Consider the following 14,876-nt stretch of genomic DNA (forward strand, 5'->3'; position numbering starts at 1 on the left):
GTTTTAAATTGTCTAAGGCTAGGTTGCACCATCTTACTTTAACTTTGACAAACGTCAAAAATCTGTCAAACTCCACGCAAAAAGCACCAGTTATCGTTATAGTTACGGTCAAAGTCAGGTGGTGCAACTCAACCTAATTGTTTTATTTATTGTTAAGTTAACACAACCTTATTGCAATTGTAACAAAGACGTGTTACGAACTTATTGCCTACTATGGGTGTCACCAAATTTTTGACGCTGACTAGACATCATAAGAAGAATAATGCTTTGGAGCCCAAATACTAAAACCATGTCGAATGGGGGACGATTTTTAGAGGAGCTATAACAAATAAGTTTTCTATTTTCTTTATACAAATTATTAGGCCTTAGAAACTTCAGAGAACAATATTTTGTGACATAATTGCCCCTATTAATATTACATTGTTTAGCTAGATATTATGAGCTCGTCTCTTCAATAACGGGAAGTAGGTATTGAGTACACGACAAGTCAATAGAAGTCAGTTTGATTAATATTTTTATTCAAGTATTTTCATTTCTAGCAATGTACACAAAGTCCTTGATTTTTAATGTATCTTTTGTACATTTGAATGAACAAGAAAGACATTAATTTATGTTTGCTGGGCGCCAGCCTGGAAACGGCTATTATGAAGCAGTACAGTTTGACTAATTCAGACAATTATATACAGACAAACTCCATTTAACGTCCATTACCTACTATAATTTGTTTTGATGAAAAAACGTGATAATGAAAATAATTGAGTTTAGTAACCATTTGTTGCGACTTAGGGACTACACATCAAACAGAGAACGGGTAGCAGCGCTCTCTGACAAACATCAATCTTTTAAACTGCGATCTCCAACCCGCCTGCCAAGCGTGGGGATTATGGCAAAACCCTCCACTATAGTGGAGGAGGCTCATAGTCCAGTAGTGGACTGTAAAGGGCTGTTGATGATTGATGATTGAACCATTTGTTTACGTCTAGGACATATAAAATGCCACATTAATTTGGTGATACAATCTCAATCGATATTTCTCTTCTACATTTGACAAAGTATTGACTCTACGAAAATGTAGGGCCCTTACAGAGGGCCCTTATAAACCTATTTACACTTATGAAGCAATAAATGATTATTCATCATGACATCATAAAGATAGCAGGAAGGCGCTGGACGCAGGCCGCTACCAACCGGGCAACATGGAAAGCATTGGGGGAGGCCTATGTTCAGCAGTGGACGTCCTATGGGGCTATGGCTGAGATGATGATGATGATGATGATTCATCATTTCAGCCATAGGACGTCCACTGCTGAACATAGATCTCCCCCAATGATTTCCACAATACCTTTATGAGTACGTCGGTCTACCTTGTGGGTGGACGTCCTACGATTATTATTAATAAAGAAAATTACCGACAGGTACACAACAAAATGCTTAAAAAAACTTACAACAACAGAGTGTAGTAATATATGTAGATAGCTGGTGGACATAGAACAACTTGATTGAGCTTTGTAATATTATAAATCCCAATAAAAACGTTCTGACATACATATAATTTGCAGTAAGCACTCTACCACCTTCCAAGACAAATTACTTTTCTGATATAGACCGGACAAGCTTTTCAAAAGCAAAGTTAAGATTAGCCCACTAATGGCCTATTGGCGTGATAACTCCGACTTTTGGCGCAAACTGAAATAATCAAGAGTAATTTGTCTGTAAAGCCTTGTTTGCACTAGTCGAATAACTTAGTCGAGTGTTGAGTAATTTAGTTGCTAAACGTGTAAGACACCAAAAATGTAATCGAGTAGGATACAAGTCGAGTCAATACATTTTTTTCTATTTTGACGGGCAAGTAGCAGCTGCACCCCTCAACAGAACCACAGGTCCCTTCTGTCTCACTCGAAACGAGTCGATTTAGTCGAGTTCATAAAAGTCTGAGAGTCCTCTACCTGGACATACGCTTCCCTGGCTTACCTGGAAAGTCTTTAAATAGACATCGGACTCAGGTCGGCCGTAGTGTTCAGGTGGTGATTCTTGTGTGTGGTTTTGTTCCCCAGTTGACAAAGCACATGATGTCGTGTCCTGTGTGCCCAAACAACTGCACGCAAGAAGATTTTGTGGCGGGGTTTTAGGGCTGACACTGTGTAGATTTGTTGTCGATACGATAAGAAGAAGATATTTTATCTTCTTCTTCACTAATCACTTATAATCTGTACCTTGACGACCAAAGTGCGAACGGTTTTCTAGTTACTAAAAGCGAGTAACTTGACTAAATTAATCGACCAGTGCGAACAAGGCTTAGTGGAGTTTGAAGAAAGCCGACTTTGAGTGTTATTAGCTCAAAGTTAGCTATCACAATATCTAACCTTGATTTGGGCGCGAATTTGTCTCAAATTTATCGTTCGTACAATGTGACCGGTTTAACCCTAGATAGCTAACCTTCCGGCGTACCCTGTTTAAGCTAACCATCCGTCGAAATGACGGGTATTAAAAAAACATTATTTTTTGGACGAAGTAATTTAAAAAATCTAAGTCTTTTTTACAGTTTGGTTCCTTCACATATTTGTGAATAAATGTGCATTATTTAAATTCACATTATTTATTTATTAATTAAATTAAAATATTTTTTCTTAGACCTCTAAAGAAATTGGAACATTTTGTAAGTAACCACTTTGACATGCAATATCAATGAAATTTTTAAATAAAATAATCGGTTTTTTGACTTAATATGGTACGTAAAAACATTAAAAGTAATAAACTCATAAAATATTTTTTTTCTTTTTAGCGCAAGTGACACAAAAATCAACTTTNTACAAACATTTGTGTGCATGAACATATTTGTTTGTATTGGACTGGGTGTTTTCTATGTATAATAAGTATGTATTTACAAAAAAAAAAGTATTTAAGTATGTTTATATCCGTTGTCTAGTACCCATAGTACAAGCTTTGCTTAGTTTGGGACTAGAAGCGCAGTGTAAAATGTCTAAGAATATTTATTATATTATTATTATAATGATGTCGTGCCCTGCGTGCCCAAACAACTGCACGCAGGAAGATTTAATGAAGGCTACTGACAACGCCACTTTCGTGGCGGAGTTTTTGGCTGACACTGTGTAGGTTTGTTGTCGACACGATTAGAAGAAGATAAAAAGCACTAATCACTTATAAAATCTGTACCTTGTCGACCACAGTGCGAACGGTTATCTAGTTACTAAAAGCGACTTACTTGACTAAATTACTTGACCAGTGCGAACAAGGCTTAGTGGAGTTTGAAGAAAGCCGACTTTGAGTGTTAGCTCAAAGTTAGCTATCACAATATCTAACCTCGATTTGAGCGCGAATTCGTCTCAAATTTATCGTTCGTACAATGTGACCGGTTTAAGGGACTTTTTTATTGTGAACTCGGGTCTTATTATCCGGCAGACTGTCGCCGTTGTAAAAGCGAACAAAAGTACTGTTTTGGAAATTGTTCGCTCAAAGGCACACCAAGTATAGAAATTAAGATTATGTTACATCTAATACGTTATCACATTCTATACTCAAAGAGTGTTGGTTTTATTCTGTGTCACGTTGTTTATTTGCATGTACCTAAGCTTGACTCTTTTTTACAAACATGTCTCAGGATAGCTTGCCTTAGCCCTTAGACAATTTACAATACCTATTTGGAGTAGTTTCCGAAACTGTGTTGGTTTTTCTTTAATGCATCAGATATTTCAATGAAATCACCTGGGGCAGTGTAATTAACACCTAAAAAAATCAATAGAATAATACAAATTGACAGTCAAAAGATAATACGGGCTAGTCGCAATATCAATGAAACTTTGTCTAATTTATATTTTATGCAGACTTATGCCTATCATCCAGCCAGACTAATTGTTATAATTCATTAATAGACTTATGTCACATTACTCTTTAAGTACTTATTAGGTTACCAGCCAAATGTTTGTTGGACGTTGACTTTCGAAGGTCGCAATTTAAAAATACGAGTATCACCAAAGTTTCAGCACAAAGTTTAAAATTAATCTCTAACTATTATTAGTTTGATGGATGGCCTTTTATTTGTTTAGCACACCTAAAGTTAATTATTAATTCTGACATAATGAAAAATTACCAAGGTGTACGTTGTACGACAGTCATCATCATCATCTCAGCCATAGGACGTCCACTGCTGAACATAGGCCTCCCCCAATGCTTTACGACAGTGCTGTAAAGATTTTCTGGTTAATTTAAAAGTCGCTTATTTATTTATTTAGTTACTAGCGGCCGCCCGCGACTTCGTACGCGTGGATCCCATTTTACACCCTTCATCTGTCTTACGCGGTTTAGATTTTTTCATACAAATGTTTTTTCCCGCTAACTCCCGTTCCCGTTGGAATTTCGCAATATCCTGTTGTCACTAAGCTTTAAGTTTACTAAGAGACCTTCATGTCAAATTTCAAGCGTCTAACTTAAGCGGTTTAGATTTTTCATACAAAAGGATTTTCCCGGTAATTCCTGTTCCTGTGGGAATTTCGGAAATTCTTTTCTTAGTGCAACTCTACGGTACCTAAGCTACGTCCCTTATAAATTTCAAGTGCCTACGTTTAGCCGTTTAGGCTGTGCGTGGGTATGTCAGTGAGTCAGTCATACAAAAGGAATTTCCCGCTAATTCCAGTTCCCATAGGAATTTTGCAATATCCTGTTGTAACTAAGCTTTAAGTTTACTAAGGTACCTGCATGCCAAATTTCAAGCGTCTAACTTACGCGGTTTAGATATTTTCATACAAATGTTCTTTCCCGCTAACTCCCGTTCCCGTAGGAATTTTGCAATATCCTGTTATAACTAAGCTTTAAGTTTACTAAGGTATCTGCTTGCCAAATTTCAAGCGTCTAACTTAAGCGGTTTAGATTTTTCATACAAAAGGATTTTCCCGCTAATGCCCGTTCCCGTGGGAATTCCTAAGTATCCTATAACCTGCCCAGGAGTATGAAGAAGAATTGTACTAAGTTTCGNATTTATTTTTATATTTATATTTATTATTTTATCGTTTTTTAATGAAAACAAGATGAAAATCTAAAAAAAATCTCAAATTATTAAAAAAAATGTATGCGGGCACTCGAACTAAATTACTTACGGTAAAGCTAACCATCCGTCGAAACGACGGGCAAAGATCAAATATCTTGAAAACTATGAAACTTACCTGTCCACTGCCTACACCACTGCAAAGGACTCCCGGGCCTCTGAGTTGGCTAGTCGGGACAAAACGTTTGGACGTGGCATTAAAAAGTTACAACGTTATTTCTTTTCAATGCCCGTCGAATCGACGGAGGTTAGCTATCTAGGGTTAAGGGACTTTTTTATTGTGAACTCGGGTCTTATTATCCGGCAGACTGTCACCGTTGTAAAAGCGAACAAAAGTACTGTTTGGGAAATTGTTCGCTCAAAGGCACACCAAGTATAGAAATTAAGATTATGTTACATCTAATACGTTATCATATTCTATACTCAAATAGTTTTGGTTTTATTCTATGTCACGTTGTTTATTTGCATGTACCTAAGCTTGACACTTTTTTACAAACATGTATTGTCTCAGTATAGCTTGCCTTAGCCCTTAGACAACTACCAATACCTATTTGGAGTAGTTTCCGAAACTGTATTGGTTTTTCTTTAATGCATCAGATATTTCAATGAAATCACCTGGGGCAGTGTAATTAACACCTAAAAAAATCAATAGAATAATACAAATTGACAGTCAAAAGATAATACGGGCTAGTCGCAATATCAATGAAACTTTGTCTAATTTATATTTTATGCAGACTTATGCCTATCATCCAGCCAGACTAATTGTTATAATTCATTAATAGACTTATGTCAAATCACTCTTTAAGTACTTATTAGATTACCAGCCAAATGATTGTTGGACGTTGACTTTCTGAGGTCAAAATTTAATATACGAGTATCACCAAAGTTTCAGCACAAAGTTTAAAATTAATCTCTATTATTAGTTTGATGGATGGCCTTTTATTTGTTTAGCACATCTAAAGTTAATTATTAATTCTGACAACTGGCGACTGTATGAACCAATTTTGCATGTGTGTATTATTACTTAAGTAGTTAATATGTACAATAAGTTACACTTATAACAGTTAGCACGAGAACGACTGCCGACAAACTGTTAAGCAGTTTGGCAGATTAGTATTTAGTAAAATCGATGTAACTTTTATGAGACAATAAATAAAAAAATAAAAAAAGACAGTCAGCAGTTCAAATATTCATATTATTATCTAAATATTACGTAATAGCCGTTTTCCTCCATTAAAGTACTTAAGTTATATGTATTATCAACACACTAACTACCATAGTATTAACAAACCTAAGCCTGCATTGTTATCAAAAGATTTAAATAATCTTACAGAAGAGACTTATTAATTAATTCATCTCGGCGTTAATAACTTTGAAGTTTTGATTTAATTGTCAAGAGACGCCAATCTAAAATTAGAAACGGATTAGTTCAGAGATTTTGGTGGGAGTTATATCGAAGCTTGGAAACTTTATGAGCAGTTACACTTAGTTTTTTCTAAAACAATAAATCATTTTTAATTTATAGTCAGACAAAATTTTTCATGTCATTTTCAGCCAACTAGGTTGTTTTTTAACTGCAAATCTTAATAATTAATTTGGTTTTTGGATCTGACTCAATGTCTATTATTACACATACCTACCGTAGACTACAGATTTTTTGTCGACCGATAGTTAAGCCGGGCTTGTTACTCAGTATGAACCTATGTTATGTGAGTACCTACATTACACCGATTTGGTAGCGACCATTCCATAGACCAGTGTTTTTCAACCTGTGGGTCGCGACCCCCTGGGGGGTCGCGAAGCCTCTATAGGGGGGTCGCGAGAGGTCGTAAAAACTACCTCAGTAAAAAAATCAGTAAAGTTTTAAAGCTAGATTAATCCGAAATCTAATTATGCAAATTCATAAATGTTGTATAGATTGAAGAATTCTGTCCCTACAACATCTTTGTAAAAGGCATGAAAACAAAAAAGCTTGCCAACTGCGTAAAAATGAACTAAAAAGATAATCAATGACTAATTCTTTTGTTGGTGATGTATTTGATGCCTCCGACTGCATTTGTGAACACTAACTTGTCTTGTTTTTGTTTTTTTAGTTCATTTTTACGCAGTTGGGTTTTTTGTTTATTCAATAATAATTTTATTTTAATCTTTTTAGTTAAATAACGTGCATTTTTGTAAACTACTCAAAAAGCCCTTTATTTTGATAAATCACTCCGTAAATTTTTGGGGAAAAATTTTTTTTTAAGACATTATGGCGCCTAAAATCCGCCATTTTGATTTTTTCTACTTTAATATAGCCAGTGTCACTCTCACGATTAAGACAAATCTAACGACACCACTCACTTCATGCTAGGGGGGTCGCGTCATGAAAAAGGTTGAAAAACACTGCCATAGACAAATTGGAAGCCGTTTAAACTATCGGCCGATTCAAAGTCTGTAGGTAGCCTTCCGGGTGCCTTAATTAGAGGCAATTTTAAAACCTATGCAGTTTTTCCATGAATCTTGAATCTCGAATTCATCAACTCACTGGCGTGACTTATAAAAACCGTTTTTAATGGTGATTTCGTTCGAACTACATCAATGGTCCAATTCGCAGGTACAACGTCGCGTTCATGGTGTTAACATACTTCCTGCCGATCATGTCGATGTCATACACCTATTCCCGTGTGGGCCTGGAGCTATGGGGCTCACAGTCCATAGGTGAATGCACGCAAAGGCAGCTGGACAACGTGAAGAGCAAACGGAGGGTAAGTACAGAATCTTAACTTATCCCATTCTGTTGTACTTCCCGTAAGTGAAATTCAAGCTATGGCGATGGCAGTCATAAGGGAGCTAGTGCACGCAGAGGCAGCTTGATAACGTCAAGAGCAAACGGAGGGTAAGCACAGTATCGTAACTTATCCCGTGCTTTTGCCCAGAAGTAGGATTCAAACTGTGGGCTGTGGGGCTAGCAGTCTATTGGCTAGTGCACGCACTGGCAAAGTCGAGAGCAAACGGAGAGAGTAAGCCAGAATCGTAACGTATCCTGTATCCTGAAATCTCGTAGTCATAGTAGGAAGCTAATGGGTGCTAATGGGGAGGTTAAAACAGAACAGTCATCATAACTTTTTACACAGATGCTATGTCGAAGTCATGGTGCTTTTGTATATTTCTTGCCGAAAATCCAATCCAATCCATTAATCCTAAATGCAAAACCTTTCTGTTTTCAAAATAAATTATTCCCCGCAAATGTTGTTACTGGTAAATAAATCACATTTCGTTTGTTTAAAATTCGCAACAAAGAAGACTTCGCTTCTTCAAATAAAACAAATGTGTTTGATTTATACCTTCTCATCTTGAATAAATGCATACTAATATTTGACTTTCCGAAAAATCAACAGCATTTGTTTGAAATTTCAGCTTTCTGACTAACAAATTTCGTTACAACACCAGTACAAATAATACAGCCTTGAAAATGTAACTCGGAATTTCATTTTGCAGAGGATTTTAATCTTTAGACCTTGCTCAATAACACGCCGGCTGCATTAGAAGGATTTAACATTTATCAGTCGTTCTCTTTGAAGATTATTTTAAACTGCGGGTGACTGTTTAGTCAGCATAAGCGTAATCGTATGATTATCGTTATAGGAAGTAGATAACCCTTTTCAAAAGTGGGTCGTAACTCCTTTTCTTGTCTTATTTAAGTCGCAATTATTATTTTTACGCTTTTGAGTTTTCTCACCGAAGAAGTGAAATACTTTTTCAATAAGTAGTAACTTTTTGATATTCAATTATAATATTTTGTAAGACTTCTTTAACTTGATTTTGCTACTCGAATAGACCCGACGAACTAATCAAGTGCTTCATCGCTTTTCCTAATATCAAACTTATAAAACTTTACGAAATCCTCGACTTTGTAATTTTCCACTGGGCAGTTATTTGTGATTGACAATGTTTTTTGAGTCAAAATTAGTGCCTTACCTTTTTATGTGCGTCATGATTTCCAGGTAGAGCATATAAATTAAGTAAATTAGGATCATAAATATCAATTTGCCTAAAAAAATCCTTTAATGGTTAAACCTGGCTAAAAGGTTCAAGCAATGACCTCAGTTATTACAAACCACTTCAAAGAAGAAGATCCACAAATAAATAATACTTACGCCCGTATTCACAAACATTACTATGACGTCTCACAGTACGCGTGGACGCATGAACCAATCACAGAGCTCTATTTAACGCTGTGCGTTCGATTTGCTGCTTAACTTAAGCAAGCATTGTTTGTGAATACGGGCGTATAATACTCATCAATTTTAATCATCCACCAGGTAGTGAAGATGATGATTGTGGTCGTGGTGATATTCGCGGTGTGCTGGCTGCCGTTCCACGTGTACTTCCTCGTGACGTCATACTACCCGGACATAGTGAACTACGCGCATATCCAGGAGATATACCTGGCCATCTACTGGTTAGCGATGAGCAACTCCATGTACAACCCCATCATCTACTGTTGGATGAATTCCAAGTAAGTTATCTGAATGTACTTTGATTTTTTTGGGCACGCTTTAATTGACTGCTACGCCTCGTATATTCTTTTGATTAAATTCGTTGGGTTTCAAGATAGTAAGCTGGTGTGGCGTGTAAATAGCCACACCAGGAATAAATTGCGGAGAAGAAAGATGATGCGGGGGTCGGTTGGTGACTCCAAACAACTCAAAAATACAGCTGCATAAAACGGAAACCACCAACCTGCGGATCAGGAGACGGAGACCAGGCTTCGAGGGTCGACCCGTCGATATTTCTTGCGGTTTACTTGTTGTTTTGATTATTTAAATTTATATTCAGCGGACTTTTCACATTTGACAGACGTTCCAAGACAACGAGTTTTTTCTTCTTAATTTTCTATAGAGGTTTTTCGCGTGACACTTAACACTGGCCACTTGGCTCCAGCAAAGGTGCTGGCCCCGAATCCGATAAACAGATTGGTGGGAAACCATCTCATGCAGCTAGATAATTTTGAGAGTTGGAGCCACCGAAGAAAAGGAAGATAAATTTGGACATAGGCCCAACCAATAAGCTATCCCCCGGGACTACTCGTTCAACATTCACTGGTTGTAATTAATTGGCGGCCAAACTGTAGATCCTGGTATTTAGGAATTTCAGTTCTGGGGTTGAGAGATGTCTGGGGGATTAGTCCCTGTTTTTATTTAAGCAACATGAATGAACTATGGCTGTTAATCATTTTTTCTACAAATTTCTATTAATGTTTGTAGACCCCTAGGCTAACAGATCGTAATAGCCCGAAGATTCGGTTTGTTAGATTACTCGAGTGTTTGTCTTACATGTATCCAATTGTTTACTAATGAAACTTCTACTATTGATTCCCAAAATAAGCATTTTAAAGTGTAAACGCTGTAAATACGAATACGATCAGAGTTTATTACAAATGTATGCAAGTAAATAAATAAATCTTTGAATTGGGTCTCAGAAACTTGGAGCGTGAACTTGTTTACGCTTGTCGACGTGTTTACTTTTAGTTTTAAGAGCATGTCAAGGCTTATTAAGAAGTTTGCGAGTTCGATTACGCTTTAAATCTAATATTAGACACACACGGTATCTATCTACGAAATGTTTTGAGATGATTTAACTCTTTCTTGGAAAACTTGTTTGTTGTGATGTTGTTGTTTATACATCAAACAAAGTAAATCCACTTGGGTAATCATTACATGTACTACTTTCTAAGAGGTTCACATGAAATAACAAATATTCCTCAAAATTCCGCAGTAAGGTGCTAAAGGGCTACAACGCCGGTTTTCAGTATGCCCAATTTGGTTCACGGTCTATAAGAATCATCCCATGCACAGATTCCGGCGTGGCTTCAAGCAGTTCTTCTGGTGCTGCGGTGCGTTCAGCGGCGGCGGGCTGAGCCGGCATCGGCCGTTCGGCGCCGACCGCCTGGACCGCTCCATGCGCTCACTGTCGCCGAGCCGGAAGAACGGTACGAGTAAGTTGAGCGGTTTGTTCTCTTGGTGTTTGCTAATTGAACATTTTTAACGCAATCGTTGATCGGTAACGTGGGGGATAATGAAAAGGGATTTTCACACAATTATCAACCAATTACATTATTCGTTGGTCACTTATGGACAATTTATTATAAGTCCTTAGACTGATGCATTTCTTTCCCTGTTTTTGTAAGAATAAGAGCAATCTTTATTTTAAATTACTTGTTATTTATGACGATTAAATTGATGATTATTGTTGTATAATTGCTTACCTTACCTGGGAAAGACAAGTCGCTATTGATGGGTGCTTCTTCTTCCTAGGTATATTCAAGGTGACGTCGAAATCTTCCAAATTCAGCAAAAAGCCGCCGGGCTCCCCCCACTTGCTGCATGCAAATAAAATACGAAAATAGAAGTCAGGGTAAATGAATTTCGCATTATTGGATTGGCTTAACTAGTAGTTAGGCTGGTCATCTCGGTAGACTAACAGTTGCTCCTCCATCCCCGCTTGGTGACGTCATGACGACAACCGTCCGAGACCGGCGTGTTGAGTCGGTACATGGTACTTTGATGTAGTGTTTTGTCGTCGGTGGTATCAAAATTTTAATTTTCCATACAAACCTTTTAACATCTAGCATCAGTTTAACTTTAACGTTTAGTTACCATCATCTAATTTCTACAAAAGTTTTAATTTCTTTGTAGTTTTCATAGATCTATCGTAATTTTTATTACTCTTATTCTGTTTTCTGCAAAAACAATCTGATTCGGAAACATAGCATGAATTTGTTTTTTGATAACTCCATTTTATTGATCTAAACGTCAAATCATAAAATGTTTGATACCACTGACTTTGATATTGTGTAACTTACTGACCGAAGTCACAACCTTCAATTATGAGGGCTGGTTTCGGTTTGTGAGCTGTTTCAGTGTTTGTATCCAACTGCAGACCAAGGGGTTCAGAATATCTGTCAAGCAAAATATTTAACTGAAGTGTCTCGATGTTTGAGAGATAAAAAATATGTGTCATTTCAATAGGACTCTCTCGATCAGTGTGCTTACCATGAGTTTGCGTTAGGTGTGCTCGCTAGCGAGTACGTCAAAAATCTCTATGAAGATTTAGTTTCTTAAAAGTAGCCGCTAGGGGCGCTGCACAATATGTCATACAATTAAATGTCATTTTTTTACGCAGTCGCTAGCGAGCACACCTAACGTAAACTCATGGTAAGCCCACAGATCAGTGTACCTACCATGAGTTTACGTTAGGTGTGCTCGCTAGCGAATAGGCGTCAAAAATTTCTATGAAGATTTTTTTTCTTGAAAGTAGCCGCTAGGGGCGCTGCACAATATGTCATACAATTAATGTCATTTTTTTACGCAGTCGCTAGCGAGCACACCTAACGTAAACTCGTGGTCCTAACCTAACGTAAAGTCCCAAACTAAGCAAAGCTTGTACTATGGGTACTATAGACAACAGATATAAACATACTTAAATACTTTTTTTTTTTTTGTAAATACCTACATACTTATTATACCTACATAGAAAACACCCAGTCCAATACAAACAAAATATATGTTCTCATGTATACAAATGTTTGTACTGTGCGGGAATCGAACCCGCTACCTCCGGAATAGTAGTCCGTTTCGAACCTCTACACCAAACGGCCGACGAGTGACCTGATGAGAATGATCTGATGAGAAAGATCCAGAAATGATGCAACATTTTAACTACTTACGCTCGTGTTGGGGGGTTAACTCTTCAGAAGCTTGAGCCGCTCTCGTCCGCAGGTACGATCCGCATCTCGATGCACAGCACGTACAACAACACGCTGGTCAGCAGCGCCTGACAGCGGCGCGGCGGCGCGCCCGAACACGCGCCCGACGCGCACCCGCACGTGGAACGCACGTGGATCTGACGCGCGACCCCGCGCGCGCCGCGAACGCCGCACGACCTTTACGCCTGAGAGACGGGCACAAAACTAAATTAATTTAATTTATAACCTTATTATAAGCTTTTATTTACCTTTTAGGACTTTAGGAGGGAACTCTAAACTACTTAATCATTTTGTTTTAATGTAGATCAGAGGCCTAGTGTGAGTTTACATCAAATGTCAAAAAATGTCAGTAAAATGTATGACAGATTATACAGCGCCCCTAGAGGGAAACGTTCAAAAACTAAAATTTTCATACATTTTTTTATGTAAACTCACACTCAGCTTACTGATGTACGCCACACGACCTCGACGCCTGAGGGATACGGGCACAAAACTAAAATTAATTTCATTTATAACCTTATCATAAGCTTTTATTTACCTTTTAGGAGAGAACGCTAAACTATTTAATCATTTTGTTTTAATGTAGATCTGGTACGCCACACGACCTCGACGCCTGAGAGATTCAGGCACAAAACTTATTTATAAGGTTATAAATTAAAATAATTTTAGTTGTAGCTTTTATTCTTTCAAGTCGTAAGAGTGTCGTAAGAGGCGACTTAGGGACTACACATCAAACAGAGAACGGGCAGCAGCGCTCTCTGAAACGAATCTTTTAAACTGCGATGGAGTGGTGGAGGCTTATAGTCCAGCAGTGGACTGTAAAGGGCTGTTGATAATGATGATGATTCTTTCAAGTAACTTTTCTCCGGCAGTACTCACATACCAATTTCCAACATTATTAACAAGAGCTGTAACTTTCATGTCACAAAACCCAAAACGAAATAAAGATAAGCGCGATTAATTTAATCCATGCACATTTCACAGCCACGCTACAGAAAACATGCGTGTTTTCAGTCAGATGTGTGCACGTAGTGTAATCGAAGCTCATACCAAAAAGCTGTTGCCATTTAAACCCGTATTCACAATGATGCTTGCTTTATCGAAGCGTCAACGCTATGAGAAGTTGCAAACGCACAACGTTGAATAGAGCTCTGTGATTGGTTCGTGTGTCCGCCACTCAAGTATTGTCTATGAAAAGCTTTTTGGGACCTTGTTCGTCCACGTGCACTGTGAGACCACATAGTAATGTTTGTGTATACGGGTGTTACTCTAGCAGTGGAGTCACGTCCACCTGCGTCGTAATACTATTTTATTACGTTTCGTGAAACTACGAACTAATTGTGAATTTTTCATGATTGCATTTTGTGATTGCTTATAGAATGAGCTTTCAATTAATGAACACAGCAGTATTAATGAATCACGATGTTCATTTCTTCTTGCGCCTGACTCGCACGTGTATCGCACGTGGAAACGCGATAAGTATTCGATCACGTGAGACGACACTAAAAGTAGACCTCTGTTCATAATCGCACATCCATTTATTACAACCACCCCTTGTAGCTATATTCTAAGTGCATTTCATTTTTAGATGCACGTGTCACATTGAAAATTTCCCTTTGACGATTAAAAACATACAAATCGCCGGACACAGATTTTAAATCATTGATTTTCAAAGCGAGTTCTATTAGAGGCGGTCTTAATTGGCTACATTTTATAAGGGGTTGTAATTAATGGGAAGCTTTTGAAGCTTTTTGCTTTTTGTGGATTTCATTTAGCTGAAACGAACGAATGCTGCTATACTTATCAAAATTCATGCCCAGGGTTCAGGGTCTTTTAAAATGTCTTTATAGTTTTTCTAATGTTTCCATTAGTTCCTCTAATATTTATTCAGATTTTACAATGAGGTCGGATTTTAGAGTTAATATCAATGTGGGTAATATCTTTAGAGACAAAGAGCTCAAAAATATCTCACAATATTACATCCTAATTGACATGACAAGTTTAAAATAAGACTAGCTCTAAGCGAATGTTTTCTGTAAGATATTTCTTAGCACTTTCAATGTGTTT

General features: G+C 37.5%; 1 protein-coding gene across 1 annotated transcript in view; it reads left to right on the forward strand.

The window, feature by feature from the left end:
- The window catches only part of NGR-A24 (neuropeptide receptor A24), a 135,491-nt gene extending 122,531 nt beyond the window's left edge, over positions 1-12,960 (forward strand). The window contains exons 7-10 of the mRNA XM_028301841.1: positions 7,656-7,806; positions 9,364-9,560; positions 10,900-11,039; positions 12,823-12,960. Coding sequence (XP_028157642.1) covers positions 7,656-7,806; positions 9,364-9,560; positions 10,900-11,039; positions 12,823-12,881 — 547 coding nt within the window. The 3' untranslated portion in view covers positions 12,882-12,960. The remainder of the gene's footprint in view (positions 1-7,655; positions 7,807-9,363; positions 9,561-10,899; positions 11,040-12,822) is intronic.
- The last annotated feature ends 1,916 nt before the right edge of the window (positions 12,961-14,876 follow it).

This window comes from Ostrinia furnacalis, unplaced genomic scaffold (genome assembly GCF_004193835.3).
Source record: "Ostrinia furnacalis isolate ACB-3 unplaced genomic scaffold, ASM419383v2 OfSCF1001, whole genome shotgun sequence".
Lineage (NCBI taxonomy): Eukaryota > Metazoa > Arthropoda > Insecta > Lepidoptera > Crambidae > Ostrinia > Ostrinia furnacalis.